Below are 13,839 nucleotides of genomic sequence, written 5' to 3'. Positions count from 1 at the left end.
GGATCCGACAACCCTTATTCAATGGACGACCTAATCCGACTGTCGGATTTGAGCCAAATCTGATTGCCGGATTTGAACGTACTCGGGGTCCTGTCCTGCCACTGCTGTCAGCGGCGGCGGGGGTGTAGATGGCGGCGTCCAGCGGGAGAAGTAACATCGACGGGAACCGAGCTGGACGGCTGTGGGGGTGAGCTGGACGGCGGCGGGGGGAGCTAAGATTGGCGGCCGGTGGGGGGAGCTGGCTGTGGGGGGACATGTCTGCGGCAGCGGGGGGAGGTGCTGCATGGAGAGCTGTGCCTAGCAGGGGGATGGCCAGGCAAGGTACCTCTCATCCCCATAGCCCGCCGCACCGCTTCCCGTCTCCTCACCTCAATCCGACTTGTTTTCAAGTTGGATTGAGTTTGTCGGAAAAGGGTGCCAAAACCTGTTGGATTGGCCCCATTTCCTACAGAAGCAACCCTTCCGACCTATTTCTGTCGGAAGCTGCCGTCTTTCCAACAAGACGCCAGCTTCCGACAGTTATTGAATACACCCCTAAGCTGCTAATTATTCAAATATGTTCACGGCTACATCCAGCTCAATAAATAACTGGTAAATTTAAGCCCCATCAACGCCGGGTACTTCAACTAGTTTGATAAATAAAAATTGCATTTTTAGCCCTGCTAAGTGTCAAATAATAATTTATATATGGATACTATATCTTGAAGACACATACTTTATATATACCATATTCATGATTTTTGGGTTACTAATTTACTGCTAATCATCACATTAAATAAACAAGGGACATGGGGATTATAAAGAACTGTACAATTCTACCATGAAACAGTGAATACCATAAACAGAGTGTGTGAACATACATTTCCATGTGTAAGAAGGTCTATGGGCCTGATTCAGAGGGAGACGCCAATCGTGTCACTGCTGCGTCTTCATAGGCAGTGAATTTGAGAAGACATGCAAATGACCCACAATGCTGGCTTCTCAGATCCGCTGCCTGTGTATAATGACGCAGCACTGGAGGAACATTGGTCACGCCATTGCACCTCTGTGAAACCCTACGATTGCTCAGAATGTCCATTGCATGTTTGACGCTGGGGCCAGAACCACTGTGTGAGAAGACACAGTCGCTGGCTATGATACAACCACGAAATTGTCGAGACAAGCCTGTGTTTAAGTCGCTACACCCACATTACCTCTGTCACTTTACATCCAGACTACAAGTGCCAACAATAGACCATCATGGCACATGAACTGTAGCAAAAACATCGGCCAAATGCGCAAACATCAGCTTTGCATCCACCTCTGAATCAGGTCCTATGATCTCCTCTCTGTAACCTTTTCCTGAGGACTGAAAAGAAGCATCCCCCATACTAAAGAGGCATTTCCATACGCAGCCGCCGTCGGGTAATGGTGTGAGATTACCCAACACATGATTCAATCTTGGCCTTTGTGAGCCATATACTGTGTACACAATTCTGTATCCTAGTATTTATCACATATATGTTCTTGTTTTGGCACACCATCCTGAAAGCCACCCACCTTAAAGAGGTTGGAGAAGCGCAGGAAGAAAAATTCTGTAGTTTTTGTCTAGGCATGTCTGTAAGATGATATGCACAGCTAGGTACAAGAAAAAGAAATGTATGCTGTCTGCAGGAAATCTTGACATGAAGCGGTCATCCGCAAAGGAAACAACTCTGAGAAAGTTAAGATAATCTCACACAAAAAGCAAAGTAATACCTGCTGGTAAAGGTCACTGCCAGAGCTGTTGCTAAATGTGGCATCAATCGGAGATGCTGGGTTTGGTGATCAATTATCTTCACTTCTTCTTTGTCTTTTGGGCCAAATTGTCTTCGACTTAAAAATAAAAACACGTACAACACATTACTACAAGTTAAATACATAAACTAAATACCACAATTATTTCATATGTCAGGATGACATCACCTTTGAACATACTGTATACTATAGAAGATATAACATTCCCAATTCACATACAAATGTACATAAAGTAGAGTATACACTACATGTAAATGGACACCTGGACATGTATGTGCTTGTCAAACATCTTGTTTCAAACCCATGGGCATTAATGTGGAGTTGGTCACCCCTGCTGCTATAACAGCCTTCACTTATCTGGGATGTCTGTGGGGATTCACATCCATTAAGTTGCTTTAGTGAAACTGGGCACTGATGCAGAGAGATAAGGCCCGGCCCACAGTCAGCATTCCTATGCTGTACAAACTCAGCAAACTATTTTTGATGGCTCTTGCTATGTGCACTGGAGCATTTAAAAGCTGAAATTAAATAAAATAAAAAAATATTAAGTAAAAATTTTGCACTAGGTAGCAACGTGGTGATTCAAATCACTTGAAGAGCACTACAATTACTATGGCAACACTTTAACAAAGAACGGATCCTCAGCTGCTACTTTCAGACATACTGCCCACCCTGATTACCAGACCTTACGCCATACAACCTTTGATTTTGGAGGTTTTTGAAGACTCAGGAATATCGGGAAATCATACAGATTTGAAAGAGTTCTGATCTAATTAGATGTCATATGCTGACTATACCATCTTACATACCACGTTCTGCTATGAAGAATGCTGTTAATTGAATGGAAACAGTTGTTGACCACTATGGAGGACACATGGAATAATTGTAGAGCTCTTCTAGTGATTTGTATCACCGCCTGGTGACAACATTTTTAACTAATAATTAAAAAGAAAATGGCTAAGGTATCAATCTATGTACCCATATTCTCTTCAATAGAAGACTTTTTCCAGAGTGCTCCAAGTAGTGAAACAGTCCTTTATATTTTCATATACACATACATATTTGTATTTTTTTTAGGAAATCTAATTAACTAATGTAGATGGTAAACTGAAAAAGAAGTATATGATAACAGGAAATAGGTGGTGAGTTCTGAGATAAAACAATCTGCACATAATGCTTTCAAACATAAGCTATAACATTTAGAGATGTGCGGATTCGGATTTACTCGTTGTTTATTGCCAAATTAACGTGTGACAGTTGGATAGCCACTAAGTTGCTGTTTTGAGATCTGAGTAAATCTGGGTAGAGCCGAACCCGCACATCTCTAATAAAAATTAGGGCTTGGAACTAAAGGAATTGAGCATAATGTGTTATGATGCAACAGAATTCATTTGCACATGCAATGCAGCCCTTCACAAGGATCAGCAATAATGATTTGCCAGCATTAGTAGTCACTAACATTTCCAACAAAATAGATTTAGCATAAAACAGAAACATGATAATGCCAAAATCTGAGCCTGTTACTGCCTGATGTTACTTTAATCAAGACAGAGGGATAGTTTTGTGAAAAAGACAATTTTCTTTTTGTAACATAACAAGGCAAAGGATGAGGGAACAATGGAATATGATTTAGTGTACAGAGTAACATCACATCTACCTGCTAACATATGCAGAAAAACAACTTTTATCACTCAGTATTTACAAAAACTCAATCTATATATAAAAATGGACGTATGTGTGTACGTACGTACGTACGTACGTACGTACGTACGTACGTACGTGTGTATGTTCCAGCACAACTCTGGAATGCCTGGAGCAATTTACCCCAAACTTGGTACACATATGATTTACAATCTGGAAAAAAATACTGTGGGGGTAAGACACCTCTAGCACCCCTAAATGTGGGGGTGGGAAGGGGGTGACATGTAAAAATCCATAGTGTTCGGCATAACTCTGGAATGCCTGGAGCAATTTACACAGAGGCACAATGGGTAGGGACAGAGGCACCCACGTGTAAGGGCAGAGGCGCACCCGGGTAGGGGCAGAGGTACACAGGTAGGGGCAGAGGCACCCACGTGTAAGGGCAGAGGCACCTATGGATAGGTGCAGAGGCACCCACAGATAGGGCAGAGGCACCCACAGATAGGGCAGAGGCACCCACGGGTAGGGGCAGAGGCACCCACGGGTAGGGGCAGAGGCACCCACGGGTAGGGGCAGAGGCACCCACGAGTAGGGGCATAGGTATATGGGTATGAGCAGAGGCATCTACAGGTAAGGGCAGATGCACACACAAGTAGGGGCACAGGCACACACGGGTGGGGACACAGGCACACACGGGTGGGGGCACAGGCACCCACAGGTAAGGATAGAGGCACACGGGTAGGAGCAGAGGCATATGCAGGTAAGGGCAGAGGCATACTTTAGTTTCGAAGCTAAGCAAGGTGACCTAGGGCCCTTTGACATAGAGTCAGCCTGCAATCCTAACATATGAAACATACAGCGGGCAGACCTCGGCCTGTCGTCCCAGCATTGCACTGAGCAGGGCAGCATCAGAGGCGGGACAGGGCAGAGAAGGAGGCGGATTATTCTCTTCAGCACCAGCATTTTGACAGCATCAATCCGGGGAAGCCCAGAGGTGTGGCCTGACAAAGATTGCCATTATTCTTTAAATTCCGTAGCGAAGCACAGGTATTCAGCTAGTGCAATATAATAAAACAAAATTTTAACCAAAGATTACAAAACACAGGAATCAGGTGATAATGAAAGCCTTTCATCATGAAACATGATACAGTATATTCCATGTGATAGTGGTTTTGTTGGTGCATTGTCATATTTAACATATTGTGGAGAATTCAGTTGTTTTGGGCATGTGTGAGTAATGGGCGACCGATAGGTGATATTCAACTGCAGATGAGTCTGAGCGATGCCGTCAGTCATTAATTATCACGCTTCTCTCACCCAAATGCACCAGGTTTAGCTGTGTAAAGCGGCTAAACCCTTTCAAATATTGGGCTCGCTGCAAAAACGGTAGTTGGGGGTGCCCAAAGGCTCAAATTTTTGTGGATTTGTGCTCAGCATCTCAGGAGGGTGCACGCTGAAATAACGGGAACTAACGGAACTTGCGCCCATCAGCAAAACAATTATATAACTCCTGTCAGGCACCAAAAACAACTGAATTCCCCTGGTTGTGTGTGACACGCATTTCATAAAAAACGTGCCTGTCACTATTCTTTCTACCTCGGCTGTGTTATATTATGTAACAAATAAAGGTCAAATTCATGAATTCTGCAGAAGACTGTAGACTTCAATAAAGTTATGACTGAGTCCAACAGCTGAAGATATTCAATAAATATTGAAAATGGACAGTGAATATGAAGTTTCAGCAAGTGAAACAAATTCCTGCTTTTTAAGAAAAATAAAAACACCTTAAAAATATGCTTTAGTTATCTGTTTGATTACAGTTGACCTGCAGACAGAGACCACGTTTTCACTTTTCATTTGCAAATCGTGTCTACATTGCCTACAGACAGGGAACACAACTACAGTAGCGTGGAAGCAGCAGTTATACGGTATTGCTAAACCTTAATTAATGAAAAAAAACTAAAAAAAAAAAACTAGCAGCACTGTTGGAAAAGCGTTACTAATAATAATTAACAACATTTAGGTTACTCTGACGTATTATTCATATATGGCTTAATTGAAAATTAGTTCACAACAAATTATATAATAAAACCTTTATTTACGATGTTTAGCTAATTAAGAAAAAAAGAAAAAAAATACAATATTGAGATATTCAAAAACACTTGAAATAAAAAATCCATTAAAAAAATATTTCATATATAACCAGTAGGACACACTGATACTGTATTAGTAATTCTTATCAGATGAAACGCATTAGTGGGTGACTATTTCCATCAGAAACAGTGCCTCCTGATTGGAGACTAAAAGGACCTTATCTTACTATTGCTGGCCATACATCAGGATGACCTGTATCCGATGCAAGTCATATCACGAGTTCCTTTCAACCTCCTGGCAGCTCCCTGGCAGTCCCGGAAACACGAGTGAAACACAATGTGCTAACAACCCGTCGTTAAACAATCGATTGTGTGCCTCACAAAAAAAAAAAAAGTCCAAGGAAATGCCACTCAGCATCGTATGATGCATCGTATGTGCATAAAACATGGTACGATGTGCATACAATTACGACGGGCTGCACGTATGATCTAAGGATGTGACATTCGACGCACTGGGACGCGCATTTCATTATAAACGTACCCAAAACATGCACAATGTGCACTAGATGCTTCGAATGAGGCATCAAAATCGTACATTCATACACAATATCGACCTAGTGTATGGCCAGCAAATCACTACAAGTGGAACAAAACAATCCTACTACAATACCTGGCTGGCAGGAGACACATAAGCATAGCACCGATGTGCACAGGAACTTTTATTACAGCGGCAAGGAATGTCTCCTATACTGCTAACAGACCCCCCCCCAAAAAAATAGAGCACATAGACTAGACAATGTGTGTACCCAGCGATATCGGCGGGAACGGGACCCAGCGGGGTTTAATAATACACTATGCTAGCGGCGAGGGTGTAGTATATTATGGCGGCGTCTGGAATCCCGGCGTCCAGCATACCGGCACTGGGTTCCCGACCGCTGGCAGCTGGGAGAGCGCAAATGAACCCCTTGTGGGCATGGTGGCGCTTCTCCCTCCAGGGGGGTCGTGGACCCCAAGAGGGAGAATAGTTGTCGGTATGCCGGGTGTCGGGATTCCGGCGCTAGTATACTGAGCGCCAGTATCCCAACAGCCGGCATACTGAATACCACCCGGCGGCGACGGTGGTGGAGGCTAGCAGCATGGCCCTTGCTTGCAATGTTGCCCATTGAATCTGCATCCAGGATGTCGCTGATGACGCATGGGAGAGTGCATTGTCATTGATATAGTGCATACACACTACTGTTAATTATTTTAACGTTGTGTCGTTCCGATCTGTCGGAATCGGCCACAACGTTTAAAAAATTGTCTAGTGTGTGGCCAGCTTAAAGCTATGCCATGCTGAATTGTGTTCCTCTGACATTTTAATACTGGGCTGCATGCTACTAACCAACTGTGTAGACAATATAAAACTCCTTGAAGTTAATTTCCCCTATTATAAACCAAAGTACAAGTGTTTATATTTATAACATGTGCCATGTTTAATGTTTTTATTGATTCCTATAATGTTAACCTGCCACGTTAATTCAGTTGTTCTCACAGATCATATGTATGTTCAAAGTTGACGCCCATTCAATAACCAAAACTGAATGCATGTTGTCAAGGGCACACAAACTGAGTAGCTTAATTACATGGACAATGACCACACACTGAAGGTTTAAGGCTATCCAGTTGAAGTCAATTTAACCCAAGCAGATTGATTAGTGTGTTGGTTATTTTGGACAAAGTAAGATGCTCGGGGCCAATGTGTTTGAAAACAACCAAACTGTTATCCAAAACAGTTGTGTGTATGTGACAGCTTTATAATTAAAAAGAAAAAAAAAGGTTGTGATTATTACTGTGGGTTTCGCTGTCAAAACAATAATATCTTTATGTGTTGCTAAAGGTGATCTAAACTTTCAAGATTGTCTAAAAATACAAAGACTGTTTCTCAGCGGAGATAGCAGATGACCTGGGGCAGTATTTTCTAGGCAATCCTACAGGATATGGTCTAGACGACAGCCTTAACATCTACCTATTTTATCTTTACTTTCTTATTAATCTTGGCTTTTAGTGTGTTATTACTGAAGATTGTTTGCAAGAGCTTACTTGTTTATTTCTGTCATTAAGTCTTTACTGTGACACATACAATACTCTAAAGTGGCCAATTAGCAAGAGTGGAAGTGCATGTAACTGATGCACAGTCATATATTTGTATCTAGTGTACTGTAGATTTCAAGATAAAGTATACAATGTATAGGAGTCAGGTGTGCAGGACTGAGGATGGGGAACTGTTTTCCTCAGTAATGTAAACACTTTTTTAACATGAAGATTAAGTGACTCAACTATTCTGAGTAGAACAATGCTTGCATACAGGAATACATTGTTTGGATACAATACGCATGAGTGTCAGCTCACCAGGCTGGCAGGAGTTGGACTCTTGCCATAAGGACAAAACAAAATTCACGGCAACAGGGAAATAAGTACATAATGAAAAGCAGAGGAGACAGACAGACACAGACAAACAATTACACCAGAGCAGACAGTCAGACTACCCAATGGTCACATTGTCAGATTAAATCTTCTGCAAGGGGCCAAAAACCAAATCCAAAACAAGAGAACAGCAGCAATAAGAAAATTAACCCATTAAGGATTAACCAGAGCTGAGATGCATGAAAGGCAATGGAGACACCTGCATAGGGACTGCCCTGATTATTGGGTGCTAGAGCAGGACAGAGTCATTTTGAAGTCTCTTTGCCTCCATAATAATTCCTACTTTGTTTGTTTACCTCCCAGAGTATTACGCTTTATTAGGACTACGTATAACTAGCAAAGGGCAGTTATGCTGGCCATAACCATATAAATATGGCCATTGGAACTGCATATGATAGACATAGGGATAATTATGTGCTACATAATGGTTGCACTTTTTGCACTTGCAGTAATATACTAGACGGTTTGCTGGTAAGCACAGTAGTCTTTCTCCAATACTCCGGTGCTCAATTTCTACTTGCTGTACTATATGCCAAGCTAATTAAGTATTCACTGCTTTCACAATAATATCAATGTCAAGTGTTTTTTCAACCCAAAATTTGAATGTAACATTTTTTTTCAGCTAACAGTATTTAAAAACAAAAAACAACTGTAAAGATAGATAATACAAAATAACAAACATTGTATTACTCTGTGCATAATAGTCTGGGACCCAGCAGCAGCCAAAACACTGTGAAAAATAAACACTAGTGTAAAATATACTGGGGAAAAAACAGATTATGTCGGGATGATTTAGGGTACTTTATGATCACTGTGATCCCTACTGTTACTACAACAGGAGCTCCCACCAGCCAGATCCCTTTTTTGGCACAAACCCAAGAAGCAGGCACTCACACCTAATGGCAGGCAGCTTGCACAGAGATGCTGTGTTCACAACAATGATGAGCAAATTGCTAGGCATGGCAGAAATGTTATATAATACGCAAGTAATAGAAATATATATAAAATATCTTTATATTTAGTGAGTACTGATGTCGCAGGGTAAGGTTGGTGAGGGTTAGGACACTGGGAGGCAGAGTTAGGCATTAAAAACTAAGAACAGGGGGATAGGGTTAGGCACTAATTGGGGAGGTTTAGGGTTAGGCACCACCAGGGAGGGTTAGGGTCAGGCTGCGGGAAAGGAGGGTACGTGTTAGGGGAGGTAAAGGGTAAGCTTACTTACCTACCAGGTGTCGGGATTCTGCACTTCAGGATGCTGCTGTTGGTATTCTGACCGCCGCCATCCCAAGCGCTGGGATCCAGATACCATTGCCAGTATTCGCCATGTTTATGCTGTACTGTATTCCCTAATGCAGTGGTTCTCAAACTCGGTCCTCAGGACCAGTGCCAGATTAAGGTCTACATGGGCCTGGAGCTGAAATTTATGACGGGCCTATTGCATGCTTTGGCAGGAGGTGTGACAAGCGCTGCAGTGGGAGTGGTCTAAATAGGGGGTGTGGCCTGTGCCATGGATGTGGCTATCTCCATGGAGGTCATAGCTAGTGCCTACCTTCTTCCACTTGACAGTGGTCGTCGAAATGTGAATTTTGAAGTGGGGGTATGGGAAATGAAACGGGAGTGCTGTAGCGCCCGCCAAAAAAGTGTGCATGGTCACTGAAAAGGAGTGTGTCCTTTGAAGTATATGCAATAGTGTGCCCCCTCCCCTCCTAGTCTGTATATGCGTCAGTGTGCCCCCCCAACCTCCTAGTCTGTATGTGTATTAGTGTTCCCCTTCCCCTCCTAGACTATATATGCGTCAGTGTGCCCCCCATACCCACCTGATCTGTATGTGTATTAGTGTGCCCCCCCTTATAGCCTGTATAAGCTCTAGTGTGCCCCCCTCCCCTCCTAGTATGTATGTATATGCTGTAGTGTGCACCCATTCATAGCCTGTATATATTGTAGTGTGCCCCCTCCCCTCCTAGTCTGTACTGTATGTGCATTATTGTACCCCCCTCCTCCTAGTCTTTATCTACATTATTGAGTCTTGACTCCCCCCTTCCCTATAATTTGTAGCCTGCTCCCTCCCCTAGGTGTTTACCTGCTCTCACCACTTGGTCCTTTAGGCAGCTCAGCACCTCGTACATTCTTACCCTCTAGCATCCAGGAATGCAGTATAAATGGATGTGGAGGTGGTCTCTTCGGACAGACAAGAATAGCTGCTGCCGAGACCAGGTGCTATATTGTGTGGCCCAGTGGCGTAACTTCCTCCCAGTTGCCCGGAGGTGAGATAAATGTTGGTGCCCCCCATGTACCAATGACATACATATTTTATATATATATATATATATATATATATATATATATATATATATATATATATATATATATAGATATAGATCTATATATACAGATGGGTCCATGTTTATCTTGACCTTTAATAGGATTAACTGAGACCGGACTTAATCCCCTGCTGTATTGTTCTCTCTGTATTGTATTGCAGCTGAGAACAATAGATGAAGGGTTTATGTTAATAAACCGTGTTGTGCTAGGCGCAGCAAACTAGCCAAGTTAACTGTGGACCCCACTGTATATACACACACACATAGCCATGTTCATCTTTGCTTTGATGCGGCATGCTGTGTGGTGTTCCGCGCTGTGACTATTTGCAGCTGGCGATCACTTCATTAAGAATTAATGGAGCAATTGCCAGCTGCGAATAGTCACAGCCCACACACCATGCAGAATGTTGCATCGCAGCAAGATGAGCTGGGCTACATCTGTATTTATATAGGTAGGCGTGTGTGTGTGTGTGTGTGTGTGTGTGTGTGTGTGTGTGTGTGTGTGTGTGTGTGTGTGTTTGTGTGTGAGAGAGAGAGAGAGAATGGCCCGGTCGGTGTGGCGGTGTGTGTATGACCCTGGTCAGTGTGGCAATGTGCGTGTGGCCCCTGGTCAGTGAGACAGTGTGTGTGTGTGTGTGTGTGTGTGTGTGTGTGTGTGTGTGTTTGTGTGTGTGTGTTTGTGTGTGTCTCCTGATCAGTGTGACTGTGTGTGTGGCCCCTGGTCAGATAGGGAGAGGAGGAATAAGGGGAGACAGGAAATAGAGAGAGAAGGAATAGGGGGAGATAGAGAGAGAGAGAAGGAAGAGGGAGATGGGAGAGGAAGGAGAAATAGAGGGTGATGGCAGATAGAGGAGGAATAGGGGGAGACGAGAAAGAGAGGGAGATGGCTAAGAGAGACAGGAGGAAAGGAATGGGGGAAACGGCAGAGAGAGTGCACTATACCCAGTCAGAGCAGGAGAAGGCAGCGGGGTATTTACCTGGCTGTAGTGTATTCCTAGCTTAAGCTGCCTTGAGAATGTGTGAGAGTGAGAGAGTGTGTGTGTGTGTGTTACACACTGGGGGGGGCACGATCCGGCATCCTGAAGATGGCAGAGACACCCATCAGTGGCAACGCTCCAGAGGCCTTTACAGAGGCGGACAAGCGGCAGGACACAGGCGGTGGGACTGTCAAATGGCAGCTGCGGAAGAGCTCCCAGTTGCTTGCAGTGGCAGCGGGACTCAGGGACAGCAGTGGCGGGACTCAAGGCCGGAGTGGGGGGATGATGAGTACTGTTAGATGGAGGCTGCGGAAGAGCTCCCAGTTTCTTGCAGAGGCAGCGGGACTCAGGGACGGGGCAACGGGACAGGGGGAAGGTGTGTGCTGCCAGTTGGCGGCTACGGCAGTGGTCCCAGCCCATTGCAGGGGAGGAGGAGGGGGGGGGAGACAAGCGGCGGCGGTGGGACTTTCAGTAGTGACTTCCTGCAGCTAACAGCCGTGCGGGGTGTGTGCTGCCTGATGGTGCGCCTTCAGTGCATTTGCGCTGTGGGCAAGGCACCATCGGCAAACACCTAGTTACGGCCCTGGACTGTAGTATATAGCAGCATTGTCTACTGGCTTAGGGCAGGGTATAGTTTACTCCAGATAATTGATATTGCCCATCACACTGCTCTTACCTCTATGTTGCCTGTGGTCCCACCCCTGGCTCTGCCCAACATCTGACAAGGTCCTTATGGCGAAGGGGATCTAGTGACCACCCTACTGTCAGCTGGCTTGACAACTGCAGCTGCTGTCCCCAAGCTTGTACAAATGTACAGCGCTGGTCAGGTGGCTGCCGCTGCGCGCTCCGTGTGAGGTCCCTGTCAGCCTGCCTCTGGTCACCAAATATGCGGCTGCACACACAGCCGTGTCTTACAGATACCGGTACCCACCTGCTGCCTGACCTGTGTAGCGCTGAATCTGCTGTGGCTCCTGCGATGATGCTCCGCTCGGGCTCCATGCTACACAGCAGCACATAATAAAGGTCATGGCGTTGTGGTGCCGGCTTGAACCCCAGCAGGAAAGAGGAGGAGTCCTCATCAGCGGCACTGGGGAGGAGGAGCTGTGTGTAGGGGGAGAGCGGCTCCTCCTCCACCCCGGCTGCCCAGTCGCATCACTGACACTGAGCACAGCAGCACCACTACTAGTGGTCTTAGGGGAGGAGGTGCTCGAGAGGAGAGCGGCCCCTCCTCCCGCTCCGGCCGTGTCTTCAGTGTGTATGTGATGTAAGCGGGGCACTGTCTCTGGCGGCAGGCTAAGTGCAGGGAGCGGCTGCGGCATACAATGAGTCAGTGTGACTCATTGTAATGCCGGCGGTTATGGGGTTTCACTTCTGTGGGCCTATTTTCAATGGGGGGCCTGGAGCTGCAGCTCCATCCGCCCCATTGTTAATCCGGCCCTGCTCAGGACCCCACACGGTTCATGTTTTTCATTTCACCGAGCAGCTGCACTGTGTATCACCAACTGCCACATTTTAAAAATCTACAGGTGACCTGCAAAATGCTGAGGACCGAGTTTGAGAACCTGTGCCCTAATGTATACACATGATATCAATGTGGGCAGCATGGTTGGTCTTGGGTTTGTTTTCCACTAGGCACTAGTTTATGTGGCATTTGTAGGTTATCCTTATAGACTGTAATCTCCACTGGAGCAGTGACTGATATATACTCTGTAAAGCACTGTGCTATATAAATAACTGGCAATAAAAAAATAATTATTGACATTGTGTAGTTACAAACACTTCACCAAAGTTGTAAAATTATAAAATGTAATCAATGAAAATAAATCAGATCAATTAAGATAACGATTTCATCTTTGCCACAGCATTATATTTGGTAGGCAGTCAATATACAGGCTGTGTGTGTGACTTGTTTGGGTTTGTTAGCAAACAAAAAAAGCAAGCAACTAGGCAAAGCCATGCTGCACTGCAGGTGAGGCAAATGTAACATGTGCAGAGAGATTTAGATTTGGGTGGGGCGTGTTCAAACTGAAATCGCAGTGTAAAAATAAAGAAGCCAGTATTTACCATATACAGAAACAATATAACCCACTCAAATCTAAATCTCTCTGCACATGTTACACCTGCCTCCCTGCAGTGCAACATGGTTTTATCCAGCTGCTTGCTTTTTGGTTTGCTAACACACCTGAATAACTCCCTGTATTTGTTATCTGACACTTTTAACCAGTTACAGGGATTATATAGATTCTGTTTTTATGGCTGGTACAATTTACTAAATGCCTGTTAAAACATTTTAAAAAATGGATTTGTGAACAATGAATGCAAAATTATAACCCTTTAAGAGACGTTTACATAAACTTGTTAAACATATATAAATATATGTGCTATATACTGTAAGTAATGCATTGTCAGGTACAGGGCAGAAACTGTAACAAACATTTTCACTTTCAAATAACAAAAAAAAAAAAAACAAGCACAACAGCCAGATAAGGTAGAATCAATCAGTAAGCAATTGTGTAAACATATCACTGGCCCAGGCTCCTGTGTTTTCCTAGTGACCAGTAAATA

General features: G+C 44.3%; 1 protein-coding gene across 2 annotated transcripts in view; it reads right to left on the bottom strand.

The window, feature by feature from the left end:
* The window catches only part of ACOXL (acyl-CoA oxidase like), a 990,492-nt gene that overhangs the window by 541,589 nt on the left and 435,064 nt on the right, over window positions 1-13,839 (bottom strand). For both annotated transcript variants that reach the window (XM_063918088.1, XM_063918087.1), the window contains exon 11: window positions 1,738-1,854. In XM_063918088.1, coding sequence (XP_063774158.1) covers window positions 1,738-1,854 — 117 coding nt within the window. The remainder of the gene's footprint in view (window positions 1-1,737; window positions 1,855-13,839) is intronic.

The sequence above is a fragment of the Pseudophryne corroboree genome, chromosome 4 (genome assembly GCF_028390025.1).
Source record: "Pseudophryne corroboree isolate aPseCor3 chromosome 4, aPseCor3.hap2, whole genome shotgun sequence".
Lineage (NCBI taxonomy): Eukaryota > Metazoa > Chordata > Amphibia > Anura > Myobatrachidae > Pseudophryne > Pseudophryne corroboree.
The sequence above is the reverse complement of the archived record's forward strand: the minus strand, read 5'-3'. Positions and strand labels throughout refer to the sequence as shown.